The 22,050-nt window shown below is 44.6% G+C and overlaps 2 protein-coding genes and 1 pseudogene across 11 annotated transcripts in view; 1 reads left to right on the forward strand and 2 right to left on the reverse strand.

Moving 5' to 3' along the window:
* Positions 1 to 1,126: 1,126 nt before the first annotated feature.
* On the reverse strand, positions 1,127 to 9,490 carry LOC125395729 (apolipoprotein L3-like). Of its 6 annotated transcripts, none has more exons than XM_087899047.1 (5): positions 9,265 to 9,490; positions 7,874 to 8,011; positions 5,149 to 5,248; positions 2,792 to 2,921; positions 1,127 to 2,417 (listed from the first exon to the last, which is right to left on the reverse strand). In XM_087899047.1, exons 3-5 carry the CDS (start codon positions 5,159 to 5,161, stop codon positions 1,553 to 1,555), a joined length of 1,008 nt encoding a protein of 335 aa, XP_087755173.1. In that variant the 5' UTR covers positions 5,162 to 5,248; positions 7,874 to 8,011; positions 9,265 to 9,490; the 3' UTR covers positions 1,127 to 1,552. The 6 variants fall into 6 exon arrangements, with proteins under 6 accessions (XP_087755173.1, XP_087755171.1, XP_087755170.1 ...); XM_087899045.1 differs by having other exon boundaries at positions 7,874 to 8,060; XM_087899044.1 differs by lacking the exon at positions 9,265 to 9,490 and adding an exon at positions 8,881 to 9,036 and having other exon boundaries at positions 7,874 to 8,060.
* Positions 9,491 to 13,489: 3,999 nt separating this feature from the next.
* The window catches only part of LOC125407201 (putative sperm motility kinase W), a 35,551-nt gene continuing 26,990 nt past the window's right edge, over positions 13,490 to 22,050 (forward strand). For all 5 annotated transcript variants that reach the window (XM_087899050.1, XM_087899052.1, XM_087899054.1 and 2 more), the window contains exon 1: positions 13,490 to 13,573. The gene's annotated coding sequence lies outside the window, so the exon portion shown is untranslated. The remainder of the gene's footprint in view (positions 13,574 to 22,050) is intronic.
* LOC148118961 (small ribosomal subunit protein uS5 pseudogene) lies at positions 21,158 to 21,852 on the reverse strand (annotated as a pseudogene).

Here is a 22,050-nt window from a genome sequence, read left to right on the forward strand (position 1 = left end):
AATAAAAGACAATTTGTCCTCTGTCTGCTTTTCTTCAAATAACTGCATCCAAGAGAAGGTGGTTCTGACTCACTCTCCTAGTTAAAATAAGACAGGGGTTGACTTAAGCTTCTGAACACATGAAACATTTGTACAAAGGTATCTTCTGTGAAAATGATTTGTAATCTGTAGACATTACTTAGAAGACACCTTGAGATGTAAAATCCTATCTTTCAGTTGAAATAATTTTGACTTTCTCCAAATAAACTTAATATTTAAAGATTAAAAACAGTAAAGATTACAATCAGGACAGGCTGACACTTTCTGCATGCTTGGTCGCATGTCTCCTTCTCTTGGCTGGGCGTTTTATATTATAGTTTTCCCCAACGGTCAGCAATATTTATTTAACTGTAGGTTATAGATGTGGGCAGAGCCAGTTGATGTGAGACATCATCTTGCCTAACTCCCCTTCCATCTTTGAGAGGGCCGAGGCTCACAGGCTGAGTCTCAGGATCCTAAACTAGTCAATATACCCACCCCAACCTGCTTGATCTTTTACTTAAACATCGCTTCCCCTCTCTCCCCAGATCACCTACTGACCCAGCTTGACACATGGAGATTGGTTTTAATTTCACTGGTCCTTCCAGCCACCCTGTCCCCTTCATGGGCTGGCCCCTTGTCAAGAGCTCTACCCCCTGTGGTGTCACCACCACCATCCTCAGCATCTCTGTCATCACATGGAAGGTGACCGATGGACAGAGGAGGAGTTAGTTCAGCTGATGCTGGACAGAAAGGGCTGTGGCTCACAACACATTTTCCTATGGGGAGGGAGGCTTGGAGCCTCCTGCTGCCAGCTCTTCTGTTTCCCTGACCTTCCCATTACTTGCTCCTGCACACTCCTCTTTGTTCATACCCACAAACCACTATGTGCTTTTAGACCATTCCAGCAATCTCTAATCCTCTCTGGTCCCTCAGTTCAGGCTGCTTTCACATCTTTCCTTGACCTTCTAGCCATCCATATTAACCATACAGTGAGCCACACAAATACAAACTCCTCAACGCTCAGTTCTATAGACTCACTCCCACACTCTCTGCTTTCCTAACTTTCATTGCTGTTGCTGTGATAAACATCCAACAGAAAAGCAACTGAGAGGAGAAAGCTTTTATTCAGCTTATAATTCTAGGCTATGGTCCATCACTGAGGAAGTCAAGGCTGAAAGTCAAAGCAACTAGTCACAATGCATCCACAGTCCAGTGCAATGAGAAGTGAATTCCTGCATGCAGGCTTACCCATGCACAGCCTGATTTTCCTTATACAGTTCAGAACCATACCTAGAGAATAGTGCTGCACATAGTGAAGGAATTTAGAGTCATAAAGAAAAATCTCTCCCAAGCATGACAACTTGAGCTAGACAATCATTGAGATTGTCTTCCCACAGGATTCTAGATTGTGTCAAGATGACAGTTAAGACTAACTACCTCCTTCTTTCTCCAGCAAAATGCCTCCGTGTCTCTAATCGGTCTAAGTCTTCTCAGCTGACCTCTGGGTTGCTCAGTGACAGGGAGGCTGTCACTAAGAAACCTGGAGGGTCTTGTGGATCTTGGCAATCTCTCTCACCTTCTCCTCTAGCTCCTGAGCCAGCGCCCGCAGTTCTGTGGCTGACTCTGACTTTGCTCCACCATGTAAATGCACTGATTCTCTTACAAGGTCATACACATCCACTGCGAGGAAGACACCTGCAATGGCTGCCCCTCTGATTCGGGCCTTTTTTGTCATTGCCAGGGCAGTGCCTCCAAAGACATTCTTCACCTGACTAGCTCGTTGGGCAGAGATTCTTCTAGCAGTCGTGAGGAGCTTGGCATCTGCCACTAAGTGAGGGTTGGCTGTGGCTACCCTAATGGCACGGATGATTTGTCCCAAGGTTTTCAATTGTTTGAAGACACCATAGAACCTTTTAGAAAGTGTGAGAGCAATCTTTTCCAGGATAAGAACCTTGTTTATAATATCCATGGTGTCTGACAAGAGGCGCTTGGCTTTGGCTTCATCTGACCACTTGTTTGTTTCTTCCACAACTACAGTGGCAGCACCGGCCACAGTAGCCACTGTTCCCAGCCCCACCCCAGTGGCTGAGAGCAGCAGACTGCCCCCTGCTGTCACAGGTGCCAGAGCTAGACCCAGGATGCCCAGGACTCCAGAGGCAACGCTAGTGGAGTTGGTCACCACGTGGGAAATGGTACAGCCCTTGTGCACCTGGTCAAGATGGTCAGCCAGAGCTCGGAGCTTCCTGATGTTTCCCTCTATCTTCTTTTGCAACTGAGGAAATTCTTCCATAAACCTCTTCCTGTCCTGCAGGTCTTTCTGAAGCCGTTCTTTGTCCTCCACGACTGGGAGCTCTAGGAGCTGCTTCAGAGCCTTATGCAGTGCAGCTTCCTCATCTCTGTAACAGAAGAGGTCAGAGCATCAGAAAGACAGCCTGTTTCTCTATAAGGTGGGTTCCCCCAAGATCTGTCTCATTCAAATCACAGAATTACATTGTAGAAACAATGGGAAATAATTTTACTATGTGCAGGAATCTGCATTCTGCAAGGAGCATTTGGTGGCCACAGACTCTCCGTGGTTCTTAGTCCATAGGTGCAGTGTGTGAAGTCATGTGAAGACACACATTAGTGACAGGCACATGATAAAGATGGCTCCACTCAAGGTCTGTGCCATCACTACCAAATATTTGCTCATTGGAAACTCTGTAAATGAGCACTGGGGTGTGGGATCAGAGTAAAATGGGGGACAATCTGGGGGTCCTGTGGAGATGACCTGGACAATTCAGCCTCTGCCACCAACACCTTCCAGGCTTCTTCTTTGGCCAACAGGAACTGCAGGTCTCTTCTGCTTGCTGAGTCCTGCAGATACTTAGTGACTTCCTGGATGAAGAGTCTCCTTAATACTTGGGAAGAAAAGCATGAGGTTAGAGAACAACATGGAGGGGACTAAATGGCAAAGAGTGTACCTATGGCATTTAACAGCCCAAGTATTCAGCATCTGCCATTGGGTGCGTGAATGGAGTCAGCAATGAAGGGAATGTGCTGTGCCTTCAATTCACATATAAAAAGCCTTCTGGATGCAAACAGTTTTAGAGATGAGCCTTTAAGAAAGAGAAGAAATGAGGATTAGATGATGTCATAAACACATGTCCCTAATCCATGGGAGTGTGGTACTGAGAACAAAAAGAACAGATACTACTATGTCATCTGTCTATCTATCTATCTATCTATCTATCTATCTATCTATCTATCTATCTATCTATCTATCTCAGTGGTCCTCAACCTTCCTAAAGTTGTGACCATTTTACACGGTTCCTCAAGTTGTGGTGACTTACCCCAGCATAAAATCATTTTCATTGCTACTTCCTAACTGTAAATTTGCTTTTGTGAATCATAATGTAAATATCTGTGTTTTCTGATGCTCTTAGATGACCTCTGTGAAAGGGTCTTTCAACCTCCAAAGTGGCCGAGACCCATAGATTGAGAACTGCTGACCTATCTTCGGACCTATCATCATCGATCTCTGTGACCATGTGTCCCTACCTCCACTTGGTCCCTTCCCGCCTTTCTGTCTCCATGCACACAGGAGAGGAGGTGTGCAGACTCTCAGTTAGGGTGCCGCTCCACATCTGGAGGAGTGCCCTCACCACACCTACCTGCCATTCCTTCATCGTGGACTTTGGCTTTCAGAACTGAGAGAGACAGAAGTCTTAGGTTCAAGCCCTCAGCCTGAGGGATGATGGGATGGCAGCTGTGACGACTCATATGCCTATCTGTCATGGATCTGTCATGGTGGTTTGCAGTGAAATGAAATGTCTTCTGCTCTGAACAGTTGGAAGGTGTCATTTTCAGTCTCAGAGAGTGACAACCTTGCAAGGGTGACTTCTGTCTTCCTTAAGGCTCGTGCATGTCAACATTGGCATCAGAGCCTATGAATGGGACTCACAACTCTCAGAGGTTTGTGACATTAGCTTGTTGAATAAAGGTAGCATTTCAATGAAAACAACTGACAACATCAGAACTAATTGAATGTAGGAAAGGTGAGGCTAGCTGTGGTGGTTTGAATGAGAATGAACCCCATAGGCTCCTTAATCAGGATGCTTGGTCCCCCATTGGTGGATTTTTTAGGAATGGTGGCCTTGTTGGAGGAGATATATCACTGGGAATGAACTTTGAGGTTTCAAAAGCCCACTCCCCTGTCACCTCCCCACCCCTTTTTCGCCTCATGCTTGTCGATCAGATAAAAGCTCTCAGCTGTGGCTCCAGCACATTCCTGCTTGCTGCCATGATGGTCAAGGGCTCATCCTCTGAAACTGCAAGCCCCCATGCGTTAGTCATGGTATCTTAGCACAGCAATGAAAAGGGAACTAAAGCAGCAGATGGCACTAAAGTGGGGGTTATTGCTGGGACAGGCCTGACCGTGACAGTTTTTATGGATAAATTTTATTGGCAGAGGAGATTTAGAGACAGCCTTGTGTTGACTCTGCCACTTGGCTATTATAAAAGATTCACAACTAAAAAGAGCAAGCCAGTGAGTGCCGTTTCTCTATGGCCTCTGCACCAGCTTCTGTCTTAGGTTCCTTACCTCCTTAAGTTCCTGACATTGATGGTCTTCGCTGATTAACTGTGGTGTGGAAAATGGGAGTGAAATAAACCCCTTCATCTGTGGTTACTTTGGTTGTAGTGTTTAATGACAGCAACAGGAACCCTTTTTCATACCCTAGCTGTAGTGAGTTTTCATAGGAGATGAAGGACTCATTCGCAGGAGTTGCCAAGCTTGTGAAACCTGGTGTGAACAATATCCCACACAAGTGTTTTCCTGTGTGGTGGGGAGCTTGGAGTCTCCTCAGACTTTGGAAGTTGTCACTAAGCCATAAGACCTGCTCTCCTCCACTTCTCTAGGCCCTCCTAACCCCTCTTGAGAGGCAAGGGAGGAAGGAGGGGAATCTGAGCATGTTTCCGAAGACAGGGCCAAGAAAGAGACCTCTACCTCTTATACCCAGGTAGAGGAGTCTCCTCTTGGCACATTTTGGAGGCTCTCTTTTTATCTTCAACTCAACAGGCTCTCAGTGTGGAGGTCCAAGGTTCTATACCACACTCAGGACACAGGCAGAGAAGAGGAATCCATACCTTTAGTGGCCATGAGGGCTGCAAGGTCCCTGAAGACAGGTGTGGGGTCTCTCAGTTTTTACTCGTAGGTATCTGTGAGTCAGTTGTCTGTGAGTCTGGGCTAAAAGGAAAAGAAAAACAAACTGTAGGATGGAGTGGGGACAGCCTCAATGGAGGCCGCTGTCTCATGGTTCTCTGATATGGGATTCCCCTCTGTATGCTTTAATATGTTTTATTGCCATTGGTTAAAAAACAAGCTGCTTTACCCTATGGAGGAGCACAATATAGCTAGGTGGGAAAACTAAGCTGAACGCAGGGAGGAAAAAGGCAGAGTCAGACAGACACTGTCCAAGAAGCAAAATGTGAGGTAATGAACCACAAGCCTCTATTATAAAAATAATTGAAATGGGTTAATTTAAGATGTAAGAGCTAGCTAGGAATATGCCTGAGCTGTTGGCCGATCAGAGCTGTAATTAATACAGGTTCTGTGTGATTATTTGTGTCTGGGCTGCCAGGAGACGGCAGCACAGTCTCCATTTACACTTCTCACCGTGATAGTAGAGTCAGAAAGTGACTGTCCCTGCCCTGCTGCTTAAGGACCCATTGAGCCTTCCCTACTCTTCCATCACCCTAGTCAGAGCAGAGGCCTCCGGTCCTGCTAGGTCCATGGAACAGGAGGTCATCTGGAGACATGACCATTGGTAGGGACGGAGTCCCTTCTGGAGATGAGGAGAAATGTGCGGGCACCTGGCATGGGAACTGTGTGCAGCAATGGCGATAGTCAACATTAAATGAGGAAGTCTGGTGCATGGGCCTGGGCTGCCACGGCAGGGCTCATGCCTCTGCAAAGAGAGGAAAGAACCCTGAATCTGCACATCACTGGTCTGTTGTGTGACGACACATTATTACATTGCATCAAGAAGGTTCTGTCAGAAACAAAAGCTGGTGCCTGGGCCATCCTCTGAGCCTTCCCAGACTCCTATTGTGTGCTAGATAAACATCTATCTTGGTAAGTCATATTTGCACAGTTAGCTTCTTATAGTCTCAAATATACCCAGGTCCCTTGTGGTGGAAAGAAAGAATGCCTGTTAGTCTTTACACTTTACCTCCTGCTCTTTGTCCACAGTCAGGGTTTTCACAGATGCATTGGACACAACTGCTCCTCACTTTCTGCAGCACACATCCTGACTCTCCTTCAAACTTCCCCTGCCAAGCCCTGATCCTATGTTGGATTCTTCCCATCTCCCTGGTCCAGCTGTCGATCTCCATGGTGAGCCTTCGTCATCACCGAGAATAACCACCACAGGCTCACTGGATGACGGGAGTGTCCTTAGCCACTGTGCAGGAGAACACTGACTACTCAGAACATGCTACTTCTGACATGTGGGGAGGGAGGAAGGAGGCCATGTAGTGGCAAGGCCTCCCTGCCAGGAAGCCCACAGCTTCCTTTTGCTCCCTTATCTATAGCTGTCCTGGTCATTCCCAGGCCAATCCATGTGTAGCTGTTGGTCTTAATGTCCCACAGTAGGACAGTGACTGTGAAGGCCACAGATGACTGGCCACCCAGAATGAAGGCCATGCTTCCCCAGTTTTTTCTTCCTTCTGGACTTCTTCTAGTCATGAGTTTCGAGGCTTGCAGTTGCTAACAAGTGCCTGAGTGATCCAGTTGTGAGCACCTAGGCACAGGGGGTTGATGATACGGGTTCTTGCTAAAGGCACCATATGGCAAGAGAGCTGGTGTCCCTATCTCCTGTGTCCTGTTTTATAGGCTACAGGACGCCAGAGGCTGCTAGGAAGAAAGACTGGCATTTGGGGTGACTTATACTTGGGTGAAATGTCTGCACACTTGTTCAGGGAGGCTGCTTGTTTGTTCCCAGCTGTCCAGAAACGAAATAATCACACAGACATTATATTAATTGCAATACTGTTTGGCCAATAACTTAAGCATATTTCTGCCTAACTCTTATACCCTAAACTAACCCATCTCCGTTAACCTGTGTATTGTCATGTGGCTGTGGCTTACTGGGTAAAGTTCTGTCCCCTGCCTCCGTCTCCAGTGGGGCTACATGGCATTTCCCTGACTCCACCTACTCTGTCTATCTATAGCTTTTCCAGCCTGGCTATATTCTGTTAAATCATTGGCTGAAAGCAGCTACTTTATTAACCAATGGCAATAAAACACATTCAGAGCATACATCACCTCCCACACCACACTCTGATTTCCTGCTTCTGTGTCACTGTGTGCTTGTGACACAGCCCAATGAGAGTGTATCAGTGGGCATAGGTCCTGGAGCTAACACTTAGTATCACAAAATAAATGAAGGGAGAAGAGAGTGGAAAGGCAAGGTCTCCTTCATGCTTCCTTTAGACCACCACCTCTCATGCGCTAATCTGCTACACAAAGAGCCTCTTAGCATCTGCTTCCTCTGGACGGGAGCCAGGAGGAAGTGTAGGTGGTCCCAATCCATTCATTCTGATGATGGTCAGCTGGAAGCCCAGGCTGGGAACCTCTACTCCCTTGCTGTGCACAAACTCTCCAAGAGGGGCAGATAGAGACTCTCAGCAAGTCTCGATTCCCTTTGGCTGTGGAGCCTCCTCTAGGGCAAGGAGACAGGGGTTCAGGACAGCTAGAACCTGGGACTCCTTAATTAGCTCCCAGGTCATGTTCAAGCCCATGCACGCTGGTGTCTCCTGCATACTGCACCCCCCCTTTATTCCATTCTCTCCCTTATTTCCCTGACTGTACCTCACTGGCCCTCAAGCAGCTCCCAGAGCTATAGGACGGTGAGTCTGTTCTCACAGGAAATGTCTCCCAGTCCCATATGGTGCCCAAATCAAACAGGACAGCCTCATTCCATGTGTCCAGACTGCTGCTGGCTGGAATCTGGAGACATTCATTGGATATTTAGACACTAACTTCTGATGACACAGCCCTATTCAAGGAGAAAGAGTGGATTAAAAAATAATAATGAAGTTTCTAGGACTTTTTGATTTTACAGACAGAGGTAATCTCCTCTACCCCCACCTGTGGTCTGGACTTTGACCTTGTGTTGACATTGCTCAAAGTGCTAAATATGTGATTGTGCAACTTGTCCCTCCATGCCCCACACTGTGCCCTGCCCACCCAAACACATAAGACAGTCTATCTTCCTTCTCCAACCCTCACCGGCTGGGCAGAGGCTGGGGAGGCCCAGGGGAGGCAGGCCTGCCTTCCACCTGCTCAGCCTGCTTCACAGAATCCTCCACAAGACTCAGATTTCCCCAGAGCCTTGGCATGAACATATCCTCGGAGACACAGTGTGTGGCACAACTCCTGGGCACTTTGAAGCCACCAAGTCAGTCAACATTTGTGCAATCTGGTCTTGGCAGCTGTAACTACCCAGGGCCAACCACAGGGTGCACAGGACACATGAACCAGTGAGGTCTGGGTTGTCTGCCTGCCTTTCTCTACACCCTTCATTTCCTCCATTTCCAAAGGAGTGAGGCCCCACAACAGTCACCTGCCCTGGGAGCCTGTTTTCCAGGTCTTGGGCAGACTGGAACTTCATCAAGGCTCTGGGAACCTTGGTGATCTCATCTGAGGATTTCCACCCTTTCTTATGCTAATGACAGAGAGGGACAACCAGAGCCGGCCATGACTGCAAGTCTACACTGTGTTCTGGGCTGATGTTTGACCTAGATCATTTTTTTTTCTCTGCAAGAGCTGCTGGGAGGAGGAGCAGTTAGGAGGAGATTAAGAGGTCCCCAACTTACCAGAAAAATCTTCTCCTGGTTGCACTGGAATCTCCCCTGTGCATCTGCCCACTAGCTGTGCAACAGTATCCCAATAAGGAGCAGCTTTGTCTTTCTGCTGGTTAATACACAGCAAATACACAGCAATCGAAACTGAAATCACCAACTTCCTGAGCACGGCCAGACCCACACAATAGAATGCTCACCTCTAGGGCACCACCCACAGTTCCACCCTATTTCCTGACTCACACAAAGGAACAGCCTTAGCTGGACATCCCAAGCCTTTCTCAGTCCATAACATCTTGAATGGGACTTCTCTGTGAGCTTGAACAACAAAGATCTGACATGACGGATTGTGGGCCCTCCATAGATCACCCCCTAAATGATCCTGCTCTGTCCACTCACCCTCTCAGCAGAACATTTCTTCCTCTTCTACCTCGGCACCCCCCCCCCTCCAATCCTGGGGTCTTTGATGCAGACAGCGGTGTGGTTGCATTCAGCAGTCGGCACCTGGATATCTGCTTTCATGGCTTCTTCTGCCTCTAGCCCTGTTCTGTACCTGGAACCACCATGCATTGTTTCTTCTCAGAAGCCCTCAACATCCTCCATGGCAGACTCCCTTGTTCCCTTTTGGCTCCTAAAGTACTTGGTGTCAAAGTCCACTGCCAGGGCAAAAGCTCCTGCCTCTAACCTGGAATAGCTCCAGGCAGAAGGAAAATTTACCCAAAGATGAATGAATCACAGGGACCAACTGACCTTTTATTACAGTGGGCATCATTCCAAACATGTCCTTGGGGTTTGATGTCCATCTCCATCCAGCCTCTCAGAGAAGGATAGCAGGCGACTCTGGATCTTCATACAACTGCCAGGAACTCATTTACTCATGGTTGGAATTTTAGAATCATTTCCTAAAAACTAAAGATCCCATTTTTAAATCAAATCATTACCTTATAATTGATAATTGTTGATTGTGGGGAGGTGGCCTGTGATTTTTTCCAGGTGTTAAGAGGTAATGGCTTTCAAACTACAGTTCAGGAACCAGTCACGACTCAAGCCAAGATCCATATTCAGACAGTAGACACTTGGGAGCACACTTTCCTTTTCAATGTTATATTTTCTGTAGCCTTTCTTGTTCTCATTCTTCCCTCTTTCATCTGCGTGACTTTATCTTGACAGTCAGAGGACACCACAGTGAGACGCAGAACCATGAAAATGTCCACAAAGCTGTGGGGCTGCCATGATGGAGACCCCCTGATCAGGGGACTGGAGGGAATGGAGCGTTACTACACTCCTGAATGGAGTCGGGGTGGTGTTTGGGGTTTTAGAACCCAGCTGCAGATCCAGCTGAGAGAGAGAAATAAGGATCTTAGCCTTCATGTACACAAGCAGAGACCATCCCACCTGAATAGCCTGACTTTGTGCTAGGAATGGCCCAGTTGCCCAGTGACCTGGTCGCGCAGGGCGGCTGTCACTACAGGGCTGAGGATGCTGCAAAGCCTTTGTTCCAGAGGTGACTGTGCTCAGTGGGAACGCAATTTTAAGCCTATTTAGTTTACAACCTGACCACAGTTTCCCCCTCCTTCTCTCCTCCCAGTCCTTCACCCCTGTTATCATCCAGGCAAATGCAAACTTGGCTGTCCACCCCTTGGGGACCTGTCAGAGGCAGAGTGGTCACCCCTGCATGCATGGCAGGCACTGCCCTGACTCTGTACACAGGTGCAAAGGTCCCTAAAGAGACAAGTTCCACATACTCCCTCTCTTGTTCAGCATTTCCCTGAGGAGGCAGCTCTCTCTCTCTCTCTCTCTCTCTCGCTCTCGCTCTCGCTCTCGCTCTCTCTCGCTCTCTTATCTCCCCTCACTCTTCTTCCTTACCCCAATAAACTTCCCTCCCATATAAGTTCTGCTTGATGGAATGTTTGTCCCCCTGCCATGGGATTCGTGGTCCCATCTCACACCTTACATCAGAACAACCCCCCCATCCCCCAACCCACCCTCCTCGGTTTCTATTTAGAAAATGGCAGGGCTCCTGTGGATATCAACAAAACATGTTGTATCAAATTGCATTAAGACTAAGCACCTCCCCTGGTTTTATGACAGGGCAAGGTGACCCAGTATGGGGAATAGGGTCCCAAAAGCCATCAAAAGAATTAGAGAGAGTGTTAATACTGCTAGGAGACTCACAGGAAGACCAAGCTACACACCTATCCCACGTATGCAGAAGGCCTAGGTCAGTCCCATTTAGGCTCCTGAGTTGTCGGTTCAGACTCTGTGAACTCCCATGAGCCCAGGCTTATTGATTCTAAGGTTCAAGGACATCACAAGAAAATCCACAGAATAACTAACCTGGAAATGTAACTGTAATGCAATGGGAAGCATCCCTGCAATGGCTTTGGGAGGCAGAGGGTGAACATCAGCACCACCTAGTGGAACCTGGAGGGGAAGCAGCAAAGGTGCTGAATGGTGATCCAACACAGCCCAGAAAGGACAGCTGAGACAATGTTGAGACAAGATTGATACTGCACTGCTGCCCCCAAATAGAGGCTACCTATATGCTGACTTCCCTTCTCTAGGGGCCTTGGAGGGGACAGGGTTTGGGTGAGTTTTGTTTTGTTTTTCATTTTTTGTTTTTGTTTTTGTTTTGCTTTTTCGAGACACACTATCTCTGTGTATCAGCCGTGGCTGTCTTGGAACTCGCTTTGGAGAGCACACTGGCCTAGAACGCACAGAGATCCTCCTCCTGCCTTTCCCTCCCAAGTGCTGGGATGAAAGGCTTGTGCCACATTCAATCATGTCATGTGATCAAGTAATCTCGCTTCTGAGTAACCTCCCAAAAGAACAGACATTTGTTATGGCCACTGAAAGCAATGCGATTTGTAACAGCCTAAAGATGGCCCTGCCTGTAAGATGTCCTGGTCAATGGTGGCACAGAACTTGTGGGGATGGTCACCCAATGACTAGTTTATCTTGTGCCCTATGCCGCAAGAGGGAGTTGAGCCAGGAAAGGGATTTTCCAACTGAGCATGTGACATGGGACTTCTTCACAAACCCCGCATCAGACAAAGGTCTGATCTCCAAAATATAGAAAGAACTCAAGAAACTAGACATTAAAATTCTAATTAACCCTATTAAAAGCATGGGATACTTAACTGAACAGAGAATTCTCAAAAGAAGAAGTTTAAATGGCCAAAAGACACTTAAAGTCATGTTCAACCTCCTTAGCAATCAGAGAAATGCAAATCAAAACAACTTTGAGATACCATCTTACACCTGTCAGAATGACTAAAATAAAAAACACCAGTCATTGCCTATACTAGAGAGGTTGTGGAGTAAGGAGAACACTCATCCATGGTTGGTGGGAATGCAAACTTGTGCAACCACTTTGCAAATCAGTGTGGTGGTTTCTCAGGAAATTGGGAATCAGCCTACCTCAGGATCCAGCAATACCACTCTTGAGAATATACCCAAGAGATGCCCAATCATACTACAAAAGCATTTGTTCAACTATGTTCATAACAGTATTATTTGTAATAGCCAGAATCTGGAAACAACCTAGATGCCCCTCAATGGAAGAATGGATAAAGAAGGTATGGAATATCTACGCATTAGAGTACTACTCAGCGGTAAGATGACATCTTGAATTTTGCATGCAAACGGATGGAAATAGAAAACACTATTCTGAGTGAGATAACCCAGACCTAAAAAGATGAATATGATATGTACTCACTCATTAGAGGATTCTAGCCATAAACAAAGGACATTAAGCCTATAATTCAGAAGCCTAGAGAAGCCAAATAACAAGGTGAACCCAAAGAAAAACAAAGAGATCATCCTGGAAATTGGAACCCATTTCTTTACTAATGCCTAATGAGGGCGATCGAGGCTTACAATGGGTGACTCTCCTGCAAATTAGCCACTCTATATGTCGACATCAAAGCCTTGACCATGGAAGCAGTTATGGTGAGCTCAGTCTAGAAAAGAGAAACTACTTGAAAAATTGTTGGCTGAAGTGAAATTCCGTGAAAACCCCACACCCGTTCAGCTGGAAGCAGTTAATTTATCTATGTCCATTTCTGTGGGAAGCTCAAAGTTTCCCCGTCTATCACTGTAAGGAAGGTTGTATGTTATATTTATGAACACTATTGAAGTGCTAAGGGTCCGTGAATGGGATTTGATGTGAAATGTCACCACTGTCACATAGGTTTGTAACTTGGTCCCCCCAGGCTGTGCTGATGGGGACACTGTGCAATCTCTGCACTAGGACCTATCAGATCATCTTAGATTGGAAGAATGGGGGATGAAAATGCCATGCAACCAACTACATCCTGCTCCTGAAGTCCATCCCACAATTTCTCCACTCTGTGTCTTATGCCCTTGTGAATCTGGGATTAAAGAAGCTCTCCTTTCATAACCCAAACATATGAAGTTATTTGATCACAGCCATGAGAAGGATCAGTATAGCTGCTCAAGATAGAAAGTGAGAGGAGGGAACAGCAACCACGGAACTCTGTGGGTGGTGCTGAGCCGCGATTGGCCCAAGGCAAGTGACATCACAAGGGTTTATTATGAGGTAAGCTAGATACCAGCGCATATAAGGTGCTTCCTGGGGCTGGGTTTTGTCCTTGTACAGCAGAGGAAGAGTTGTTTGCTGGAGAGCATTTAGATTTGGTCATTTCTCCTAGGCTCGAACATTCCAAACTGGTTGGATCTTGAAGAAGTGAGTTTTTCTGGTTTTTTGTTTGACTTTTGGTGTTTGGCATTTATTGATTGATTTTTTCAACTATATTGGTTACTGTTTTAAATGTGGCTGTTATTTCTATTCCTACACTGACTGAGAGTTTCCATTTTTTAAAACCTCATTTCTTTGTCATTGTTAGCTCTACTCTGGTTTGTTTTAAACTTTGGTGGTTTGTACTTACAGTGAAGAATTTAGGAAACTGTGCTGAATATTCAACAGCTGTGTGCCACCTCCCTGTCCGGGTCAAATGACCAATACTTTTATTATACAAAATCCATCTTCTCCATATGACAAAAGGTACAAAATAACAATTTTTGTGTTTGTAGAGTTGTGTTATTTACATTAAAATTTTCTGTAATTCCATGTTTGTCCCTAGCTGTGGCATTTCATTCCTTTTCATGGGTGACTGTGTCCACTGGATATTGTGACTATGATATGCTCTTTAAGTTTTTGTCTGTGGATTGATTCTTGTGTTCCCAGTGAAGGCATCTTGATCATGAAGAATGGTCTTTTCAAAGTGTCATTGACAGTAAAGGATCTAGTATTCTCTTTAATGCTATTCCCATGTATTTAGTAAATGACTCTGTCAGATACTTGTCTCTTTTCAAGGCATCTTTACTTGATTAGAGAGTAAGGACTTTATGAAAAAAGTTTGTTTTATAAAAAGATTTGAAAGTATCCCTTTCCTCGTTTTATGGCCTACTGGAATATTTCTGGATTGTTAGAGTTATGTCTTTAGATTGTTGGATTCATCAGTAAAGTTTCCTGGTAACAATACATTGTCAACCCAAAGGTTCTTTCAGATAGTGTTACCTAGGTTATTATTTAGACTTTCAAGTTTTCCACTGATTCTTGTGTCTCTCCTTGTTATATATGAGTTCATTTCTTTAGTGGGGCAGGGAAAGATGGGAGGCTGTGGCGGGACTGCAATACTAGAGGAGATCCTCCATCCAGGCCCAAGGACTCTAGTAATGATGGCCACTCAGTGGGAGTCTGAAGCACTTTCATTCCCATCAGACAAAGTATGTCTCCATGGACTTCAAGGTTTCTGAGTGAAGGTGAGGTCCTGCACCATCAGGAAGCAGGTTTATTTAATAGGAGGCCTATGCTACATGGCAGGGGTAGGAATTTGGAATTGAGGCTACTTGCAGGGGTCATTGTTTCTCTGGTGGAGGTGTTGGGGGAGACTCGGGCAGTGTGACTTATGATAGCAATGAATCTGCCTTGATTTCTGGGGAACACGTGTGGGATGTGGATTGGTGAGAACACCTTTTTCAATGCCCATGTTTATTGGTTACTATTCTGTTTTCATAAAAGTTCGTAAACAGTCTGCAGAAAGGCTGCTCTATTACCTCCATACCAATCCCTTGCAATCACAATGGAACTCTAAAACACAGCCTGCTACTACACAGAGAGGACCAAGGGGTGAGAGAAAAGCCACCCGGCAGGACACCCTACTCTCTAGGCCCTCCATACTGAAGCAGAACCGCAGGCCTCTCCCCCACGTCCATCAGCTTCTATAGTCAGCCAGCAAGTGAGCTTCCTGCAGGTAGGCTGCTCCAAAACTCTTGAGACACAGACAGTGATAGTACCGAGCAGACCAGGGACAGTTTCCAAATATGCAGACAGACACTGCAAGGAATGGACCAATAAGCAAAGACACTGGCGGCATCAATTGAAGGAAGAGATGGGTAGGCACCAATGCAAGAATTCATCCAACAATATGAAAAGCAACATGGTAACACCATAACCCAGTGGTCCTACAGCAGGAAAACTTGATCATCCTAATCCAGAAAAATCAGGAAAAAAAAAGATTTTAAAGGTAACTTATGAAGAAGATGGAGACCTTAAAAGAGGAAATGATGAAATCCCCTAAAAAATGGAGGAATAGGCAAACAAAAATTGGAAGAAATTACTAAATATCTCAAAGAAACCCAAGAAAACAAAGAAAAGGCAAACCCCGAAAGATACAAAATTTGGAGTAACCATCTGTATCTTATCGGATCACCATGATTTAAAGTAAGAATTTAATAACAGCAACAACATTCACAGAAAGCCAACAAACTCATGGAAATTAAAATGCTCTATTGAACCACCCCTGAGTCAAGAAGAAATAAAGAAATAATATAATAAAGAAATAAAGAAAGAAATAAAAGACTTCCTAGAATTCAATGAAAATTAAGGAACAATATACGCAAACCTATGTGACACTATGAAAGCAGCTAATGGAAACAGAGGCAGAGACCTGCTGCAGAGCAATAGACTGAGCTTCCAGAATCCAATAGAGGACTGGGAGGAGTGAGAATATTAGCAAAAAGGTTAAGACCATGATGGGTACACCCACTGAAACAGTCTACCTGAGCTAATGGGAGCTCACCAACTCCAGGTGGGCAGGGAAGGAACTAGCATAGGACCAAACTAATCCCTCTAAATGTGAGTTACAGTTGCACGGACGGGACAGCCTATGGGGCCACTGGCAGTGTTACCAGGATTCATCACTACTGCTTGTATTGGCTTTCTGGGAGCCTATTCTCTTTGGGTGGATACCTTGCTCAGCCTAGATATAGTAGGGAGGGCCTTGAACTTTTCCTAAAGCAATGTGACTTGCCCTCTCTGAAGAGTATCAGTAGGGGGTGGGATGGGGAGGAAGGTGGAAGGTAGGAGGAAGGGAGGGAGTGGGAAACAATCTGGAATGTAAAATGAAAAAAGTTAGTTTCTTCAGTTTTAAAAATAAGAAAAAAAAATCCAAAACCAAAAGCTAAAAAAAAGTTCATAAACAGAGAATCTGAAGAATGAACGCACATATCTGACTTATTTTTGGAGGGAAGGAGCCCATGGTGGTGCGACATAGGCCTGGCAGCTAGTTGGAAGCTTGAAGTCAAAACAAGAGTCTGAGTCACAGCCTCAAACTTAAGCAGGAGGCAGAAGCAGCCAATAAAGACTAGGATTGCTCATCTCAAGGACAGTTCCAGGAATGGACTCTGACACCAAGACTGCACCACATAAAGTTCCCCAAAATGTACCACCAACTCTCCTGTGTGTCCATGTGTCCAAATGCCCCATGTGTATGAGGCATTTTTAATTCAAAGTAACACAGGGATTTTTATACTGTATGTCAATGTGCTGAGCACTGGATTACTAGTTTGAGATTTCTGCAACAAGGTTGTGGAGCCAGCTAGAGGAATTGTCCACTTGGGGATAGAGAACTTCTAATGCAGCTCACCAGCCACCTAACATGCAGCTCTATAGGGAACAAGATGCTCCCACCCCCGTGGCTTCAGTGCCTCTTGAAAGCCTGTGCATAAATCAACCTTCTTCCAACTCTGGTCTGGGATTTGGTCCCAGAAATGAGAATAATGTTCAAGGCAGTGGTTGTGCTACAGAACCTGATCAAAACCACTGTCAGGTCTGACAAGCCATGATTGGTCGGTTGCTGTGGTGACATCACAAGGAGGCATTATGAAGAATCCTAGCAACCAGTCTATGTGAGGCACTGCCTGCATTTGGCTTCTGTCCCTGAATCTTGGAGTAGCTGTTGGCTGCCTACAGAGAAGTTGGACTTAAAACTTGCTCTGACAGACTAGGAATCTCCAGTATACTGGACCTTGCAGGAGTGAGTTCAGTTCCAGTATGTGATATCTCTTCCATAGGTTAAGGCTTGCTGTTAAATATTTACATTTATGCCACTGGTTTACATTATAGGTTTGATTTATGTAATCTTCTCTTTCTTCATTATCACCAATTTTCCTATTTGAAAACTCATTTAGTCTTTTTGTAAAATGGTTTTAATTTTCTTTGTGTTATTTTACATGTCTTCTTCCCCTAGCAATTTCATTATAACATCTCACACACAACTATACAACATTTTGGTGATAGTGTCTGACTCTATTTGAATTCCTCCACCCCATTCTGTGACATTATGTACCTGATAGTAAATTTGAATCTATGAAGTATCTCTGTGATAGAGGAGTAAATTCTGAAGCTTGGCCTTACTGTAGCGACATCCCAAGTGTAGAAAAGTAACACATCACCTGGCCTGTGCCAGTTTTCCCTCCACAGAGGGAATGATATCATTGCCTTGCCTTGCTGAAGAATAATGGGAAAGCGAGTTTCTGAAAACCTGTGCATAGAGAGGATCTAGTCTGTTGGAGTTGACAGCCATTCATTTTGACTATTTGATGTCATGTCATTTTGGATCAATGGGTTTTATTAGGGAGATGGCCAAATCCTTTTCTTAGCAGAAACCAAGAAGGAATTTTTTCTCAATAGTCAGACTACTAGCCATAATAATTCTCAAGGACTAGAAATTTGCATTAAATTGTTAAATGAGCTGTATAGGTACAATACCTTAGAAAAGATTAGAAATGTATGTACAGTATGTTTTAACAAAATTAATCTCAAATTTGTATATAATATACAAAAGTAAAATCAATGTAAAACATTTAAAACTAATAGTTGCTTTTACAAAATAGATTCAGTAATCTACCTTTCTAATTTATCATATTTATATCCCCTTTTTTATTTTTCTTTTTCTCCAAAGTAGATCCCCGAGCCTATAAAATTACACACCAACCCCAACCCTATAGCAGTGATGATCAACCCCTAATTAATGTCCCTAACCCTGAGGACAAACTTTGTTAGGAGTTTTGTTTGTTTTGAGGGGACGTTGTCTTCTAGAATTACTTTCAGCTGTCATGGGGGCAGTGTGATGTCTATGGGATCCTGTAAAACTAAAATGATGGTTAAGTTTCAAAATCCTGTCTGGTCTAACTGTAAATAGTCTCTGAGTAGTTGATAGGGTTTTTTGGAAATTCCCATCTCAACCATCCCACTCCGCCAAGCTCTCCCCAACCCTCTCCTTGTACCCTCTCCCTCTCCCTCAACCCTTCCTTCTATCCCCTACTCCCATGCCCCCAACTTTTGCCAGGCGATCTTGTCTGTGTCCAATTTCAAGGTGGATCTATGTCTTTCTTTGGGTTCACCTTATTACTTAACTTCTCTAGGATCATGAACTATAGGCTTAATTTCCTTTGTTTATGGCTAGAATCACTAATGAGCAAGTACATACCATATTCATATTTTGGGTATGGGTTATCTCTCTCAGAATAGTGTTTTCTATTTTCATCCATTTGCATGCAAAATACAAGATGTCATTGTTTTTTTACCACTGAGTAGTACTCTAATAAATAGATGTGCCACACTTTCTTTATTCATTCTCCCATTGAGGGGCATCTAGGCTGTTTCCAGGTTCTGGCTATTACAAATAATGCTGTTATGAACATAGTTGAACAAATCCTTTTGTAGTATGATTGGCATCTTTTGGGTATATTCCCAAGAGCGGTATTGCTGGATCCTGAGGTAGGATGACTCCTAATTTGCTGAGAACCCCCCATACTGATTTGCAAAGTGGTTACACAAGTTTGCATTCCCACCAGCAATGGGAATCCTCTCCAGCATAAGCCATCATTGGTGTTTTTAATTTGAGCCATTCTGACAGGTGTAAGATGGTATCTCAAAGTTGTTTTTTTTTATTTTTATTTTTTTAATTTATTTATTTATTTGTTTATAAAAATTTCCACTTCCTTCCCTCCTCCCCATACCTTCCCATTCCCCCACTCCCTCTCCCCCCCCCACTCCCTCTCCTCCTCCCTCTCCAGTCCTAAGATCAGTCAGGGTTTCCTGCCCTGTGGGAAGTTCAAGTTCCTCCCCCCTCCCTCCAGGTCTAGGATGGTGAGCATCCAAACAGACTAGGATCCCAAAAAGCCAGTACATACAGACAAAACAAGACCCAGTGCCATTGTCAATGGCTTCTCAGTCAGCCCTCATGTCAGTCACATTCAGAGACTCCAGTTTGATCACATGCTTGTTCAGTCCCAGTCCAGCTGGCATTGGTGAGTTCTCATTGTGATTTGCATTTCCATGATAGCTAAGGAAGTTGAACCTGTTCTTAAGTATCTTTTGGCCATTTGAAATTCTTCTGTTGAGAATTCTTTCTTTAGTTCAGTACCCCATTTTTTAATCAGGTTATTTAGAATTTTTAATGTCTAGTTTCTTGATTTCTTTATATATTTTGGAGATCTGTTCTTTGTCTAATGTGGGGTTGGTGAAGATCTTCTCCCATTCTTAGGTTGGCTTTTTGACTATGTCCTTAGCTTTACAGAAGCTTCTCAGTTTCAGGAGGTCCCATTTATTCACTGTTGCTCTTATTGTCTGTGCTACTGGGGTTATACATAGGAAGGAGTCTCTTGTGCCCATGTATTGCAAGCTACTTCCCACTTTTCCTTCTATCAGGTTCAGGGTGGTCAGATTTATATTGAGGTTTTAATCCATTTGGACTTGAGTTTTGTGCATGGTGATAAATATGGATCTATTTTTATTCTTCTTCAGGTTAACATCCAGTTATGCCAGCACCATTTGTTAATGATGCTTTCTTTCTTTCATTGTATAATTTTAGCTTCTTTGTCAAAAATCAGGTGTTCATAGGTGTGTGGATTAATATCCGGGTCCTCAATTCGATTTCATTGGTCAACATCTCTGTTTTTATGCTAATACCAAGCTGTTTTCATTACTGTGGCTCAGTAATAGAGTTTGATGTCAGGGATGGTATTGCCTCCGGAAGTTCCTGTATTATATAGGATTGTTTTGGCTATCCTCAGTTTTTTGTTTTTCCATATAAAGTTAATTATTGTTCTCTCAAGTTCTGTGAAGAATTTTGTTGGGATTTTGATGGGGATTGCATTGAATCTATAGATTGACTTTCTTAGGATTGGCATTTTTACTATATTAATTCTACCTATCCAAGAGTATGAGAGATCCTTCCATTTTCTGGTATCCTCTTCAATTTCTTTCTTCAAAGATGTAAAGTTCTTGTCAAATAGGTTTTTCACATCCTTGGTTAGTGTTACCCCAAGATACTTTATGCTATTTGTGGCTGTTTTGATAGGTGATGTGTCTCTGATTTCTCTCTCAGCTTCTTTTTCCTTTGTGTATAGGAGGGTTATTGATTTTTTTAGTTGATCCTTGTATCCTGCCATATCACTGAAGGTATTTATCAGCTGTGGGAGTTCTCTGGTAGAGATTTGGGGTCACTCATGTATACTATCATCATCTACAAACAACAAAAATTTGACTTCTTCCTTTCCAGTTCAAATCCCCTTTATCTCCTATGTTGTCTTATTGCTATTGCTAGAACTTCAAACACTATGCTGAAGAGATATGGAGAGAGTACACAGCCTTGTCTTGTTCTTGATTTTAGTGAATTTGAATCACTTTGAGTTTCTCTTCACTTATTTTGATGTTAGATGTCAGCTTGTTGTATATTGCTTTTATTATATTTAAATATGATCCTTGTATCCCTAATCTCTAAAATACCTTTTTCATAAAGGGGTGTTGAATTTTGTCAAATGATTTTTAGAATCTAATAAAATGATCATATGTTTATTTTCTTTCAGTTTATTTATATGATGAATTTCATTGATCAGTTTTTAAATGTTGAACCAGCCTTGCATCTATGGGATGAAGCCTACTTGATCATAATGGATGATTTTTTTTAACAGACTTGATTCACCGAGCTGGAGCCTGGGTCCTCTGAACAGAGACTCTGGTGTGGGTTTTCACAAGATGGTCAGTGAATTCCTGATAAGGAGACTTGGTGAACACAGTCTCTTTCCAGAGGTCAGGGGTCAGGTAGCTGTAGGTCTTAGAGATGGCATCCAAGGTGGCCTTGGCAAAGTTGCCCAGGGTGGCAGAGCAGCCCCTGGCTGATGTGTAGCAGTCATCAAACCCAGCCACCATCAGTAGCTTCTTGGGCACAAGAGCGGAGAGTATGCCAGTGCCTCTGGAGGCAGGGATGAGACACACCAGCACAGAACCACAGCAGCCTGTCACTTTGCAAGGCACAGTGTGGGGCTTGCCAATCTTGTTCCCCCAGTAGCCTCTCCGCACAGGAACAATGGAAAGCCTGGCCAAGATGATGATGGCCCCTCAGATGGCAGTGCCTACCTCCTTGGAGCACTTAACACTGAAACCTACATGTCCATTGTAGTCCCCAGTAGCGATGAAAGCCTTGAACCTGGTCCGCTGGCCTGCCGTAGTCTGCTTCTGCACGGGCATGATCTTCAGAACCTCATCCTTTAGGGATGCTCCCAGGAAAAAGTCAATGATCTCGGACTCCTTAATGAGCAGGGAGAACAGGTAGATCTCCTCTAGGGACTTGATTTTCATGTCCTTAACCAGGCGCCCCAGCTTGGTGACAGGAATCTACTCCTTGTCTTCAGCTTTACCTCCTCGAGCCCCGCGGTCTTGGCCAGGGTCTCAACCACAGCTGCGCCCCCCCTCAGACCACAGCTGTGGCCCCCTCAGTCTGCTGCCAAATCCTAGCCGGCCTCCCAATTCTACCTTCTCCCCCCACCCTCCCCGCCCCTCGTCCTCCTGGCCCTCCCGCTGCACAGGTGTCA

This window comes from Myodes glareolus, chromosome 19 (assembly GCF_982192425.1).
Source record: "Myodes glareolus chromosome 19, mMyoGla1.1, whole genome shotgun sequence".
Classification (NCBI taxonomy): Eukaryota; Metazoa; Chordata; class Mammalia; order Rodentia; family Cricetidae; genus Myodes; species Myodes glareolus.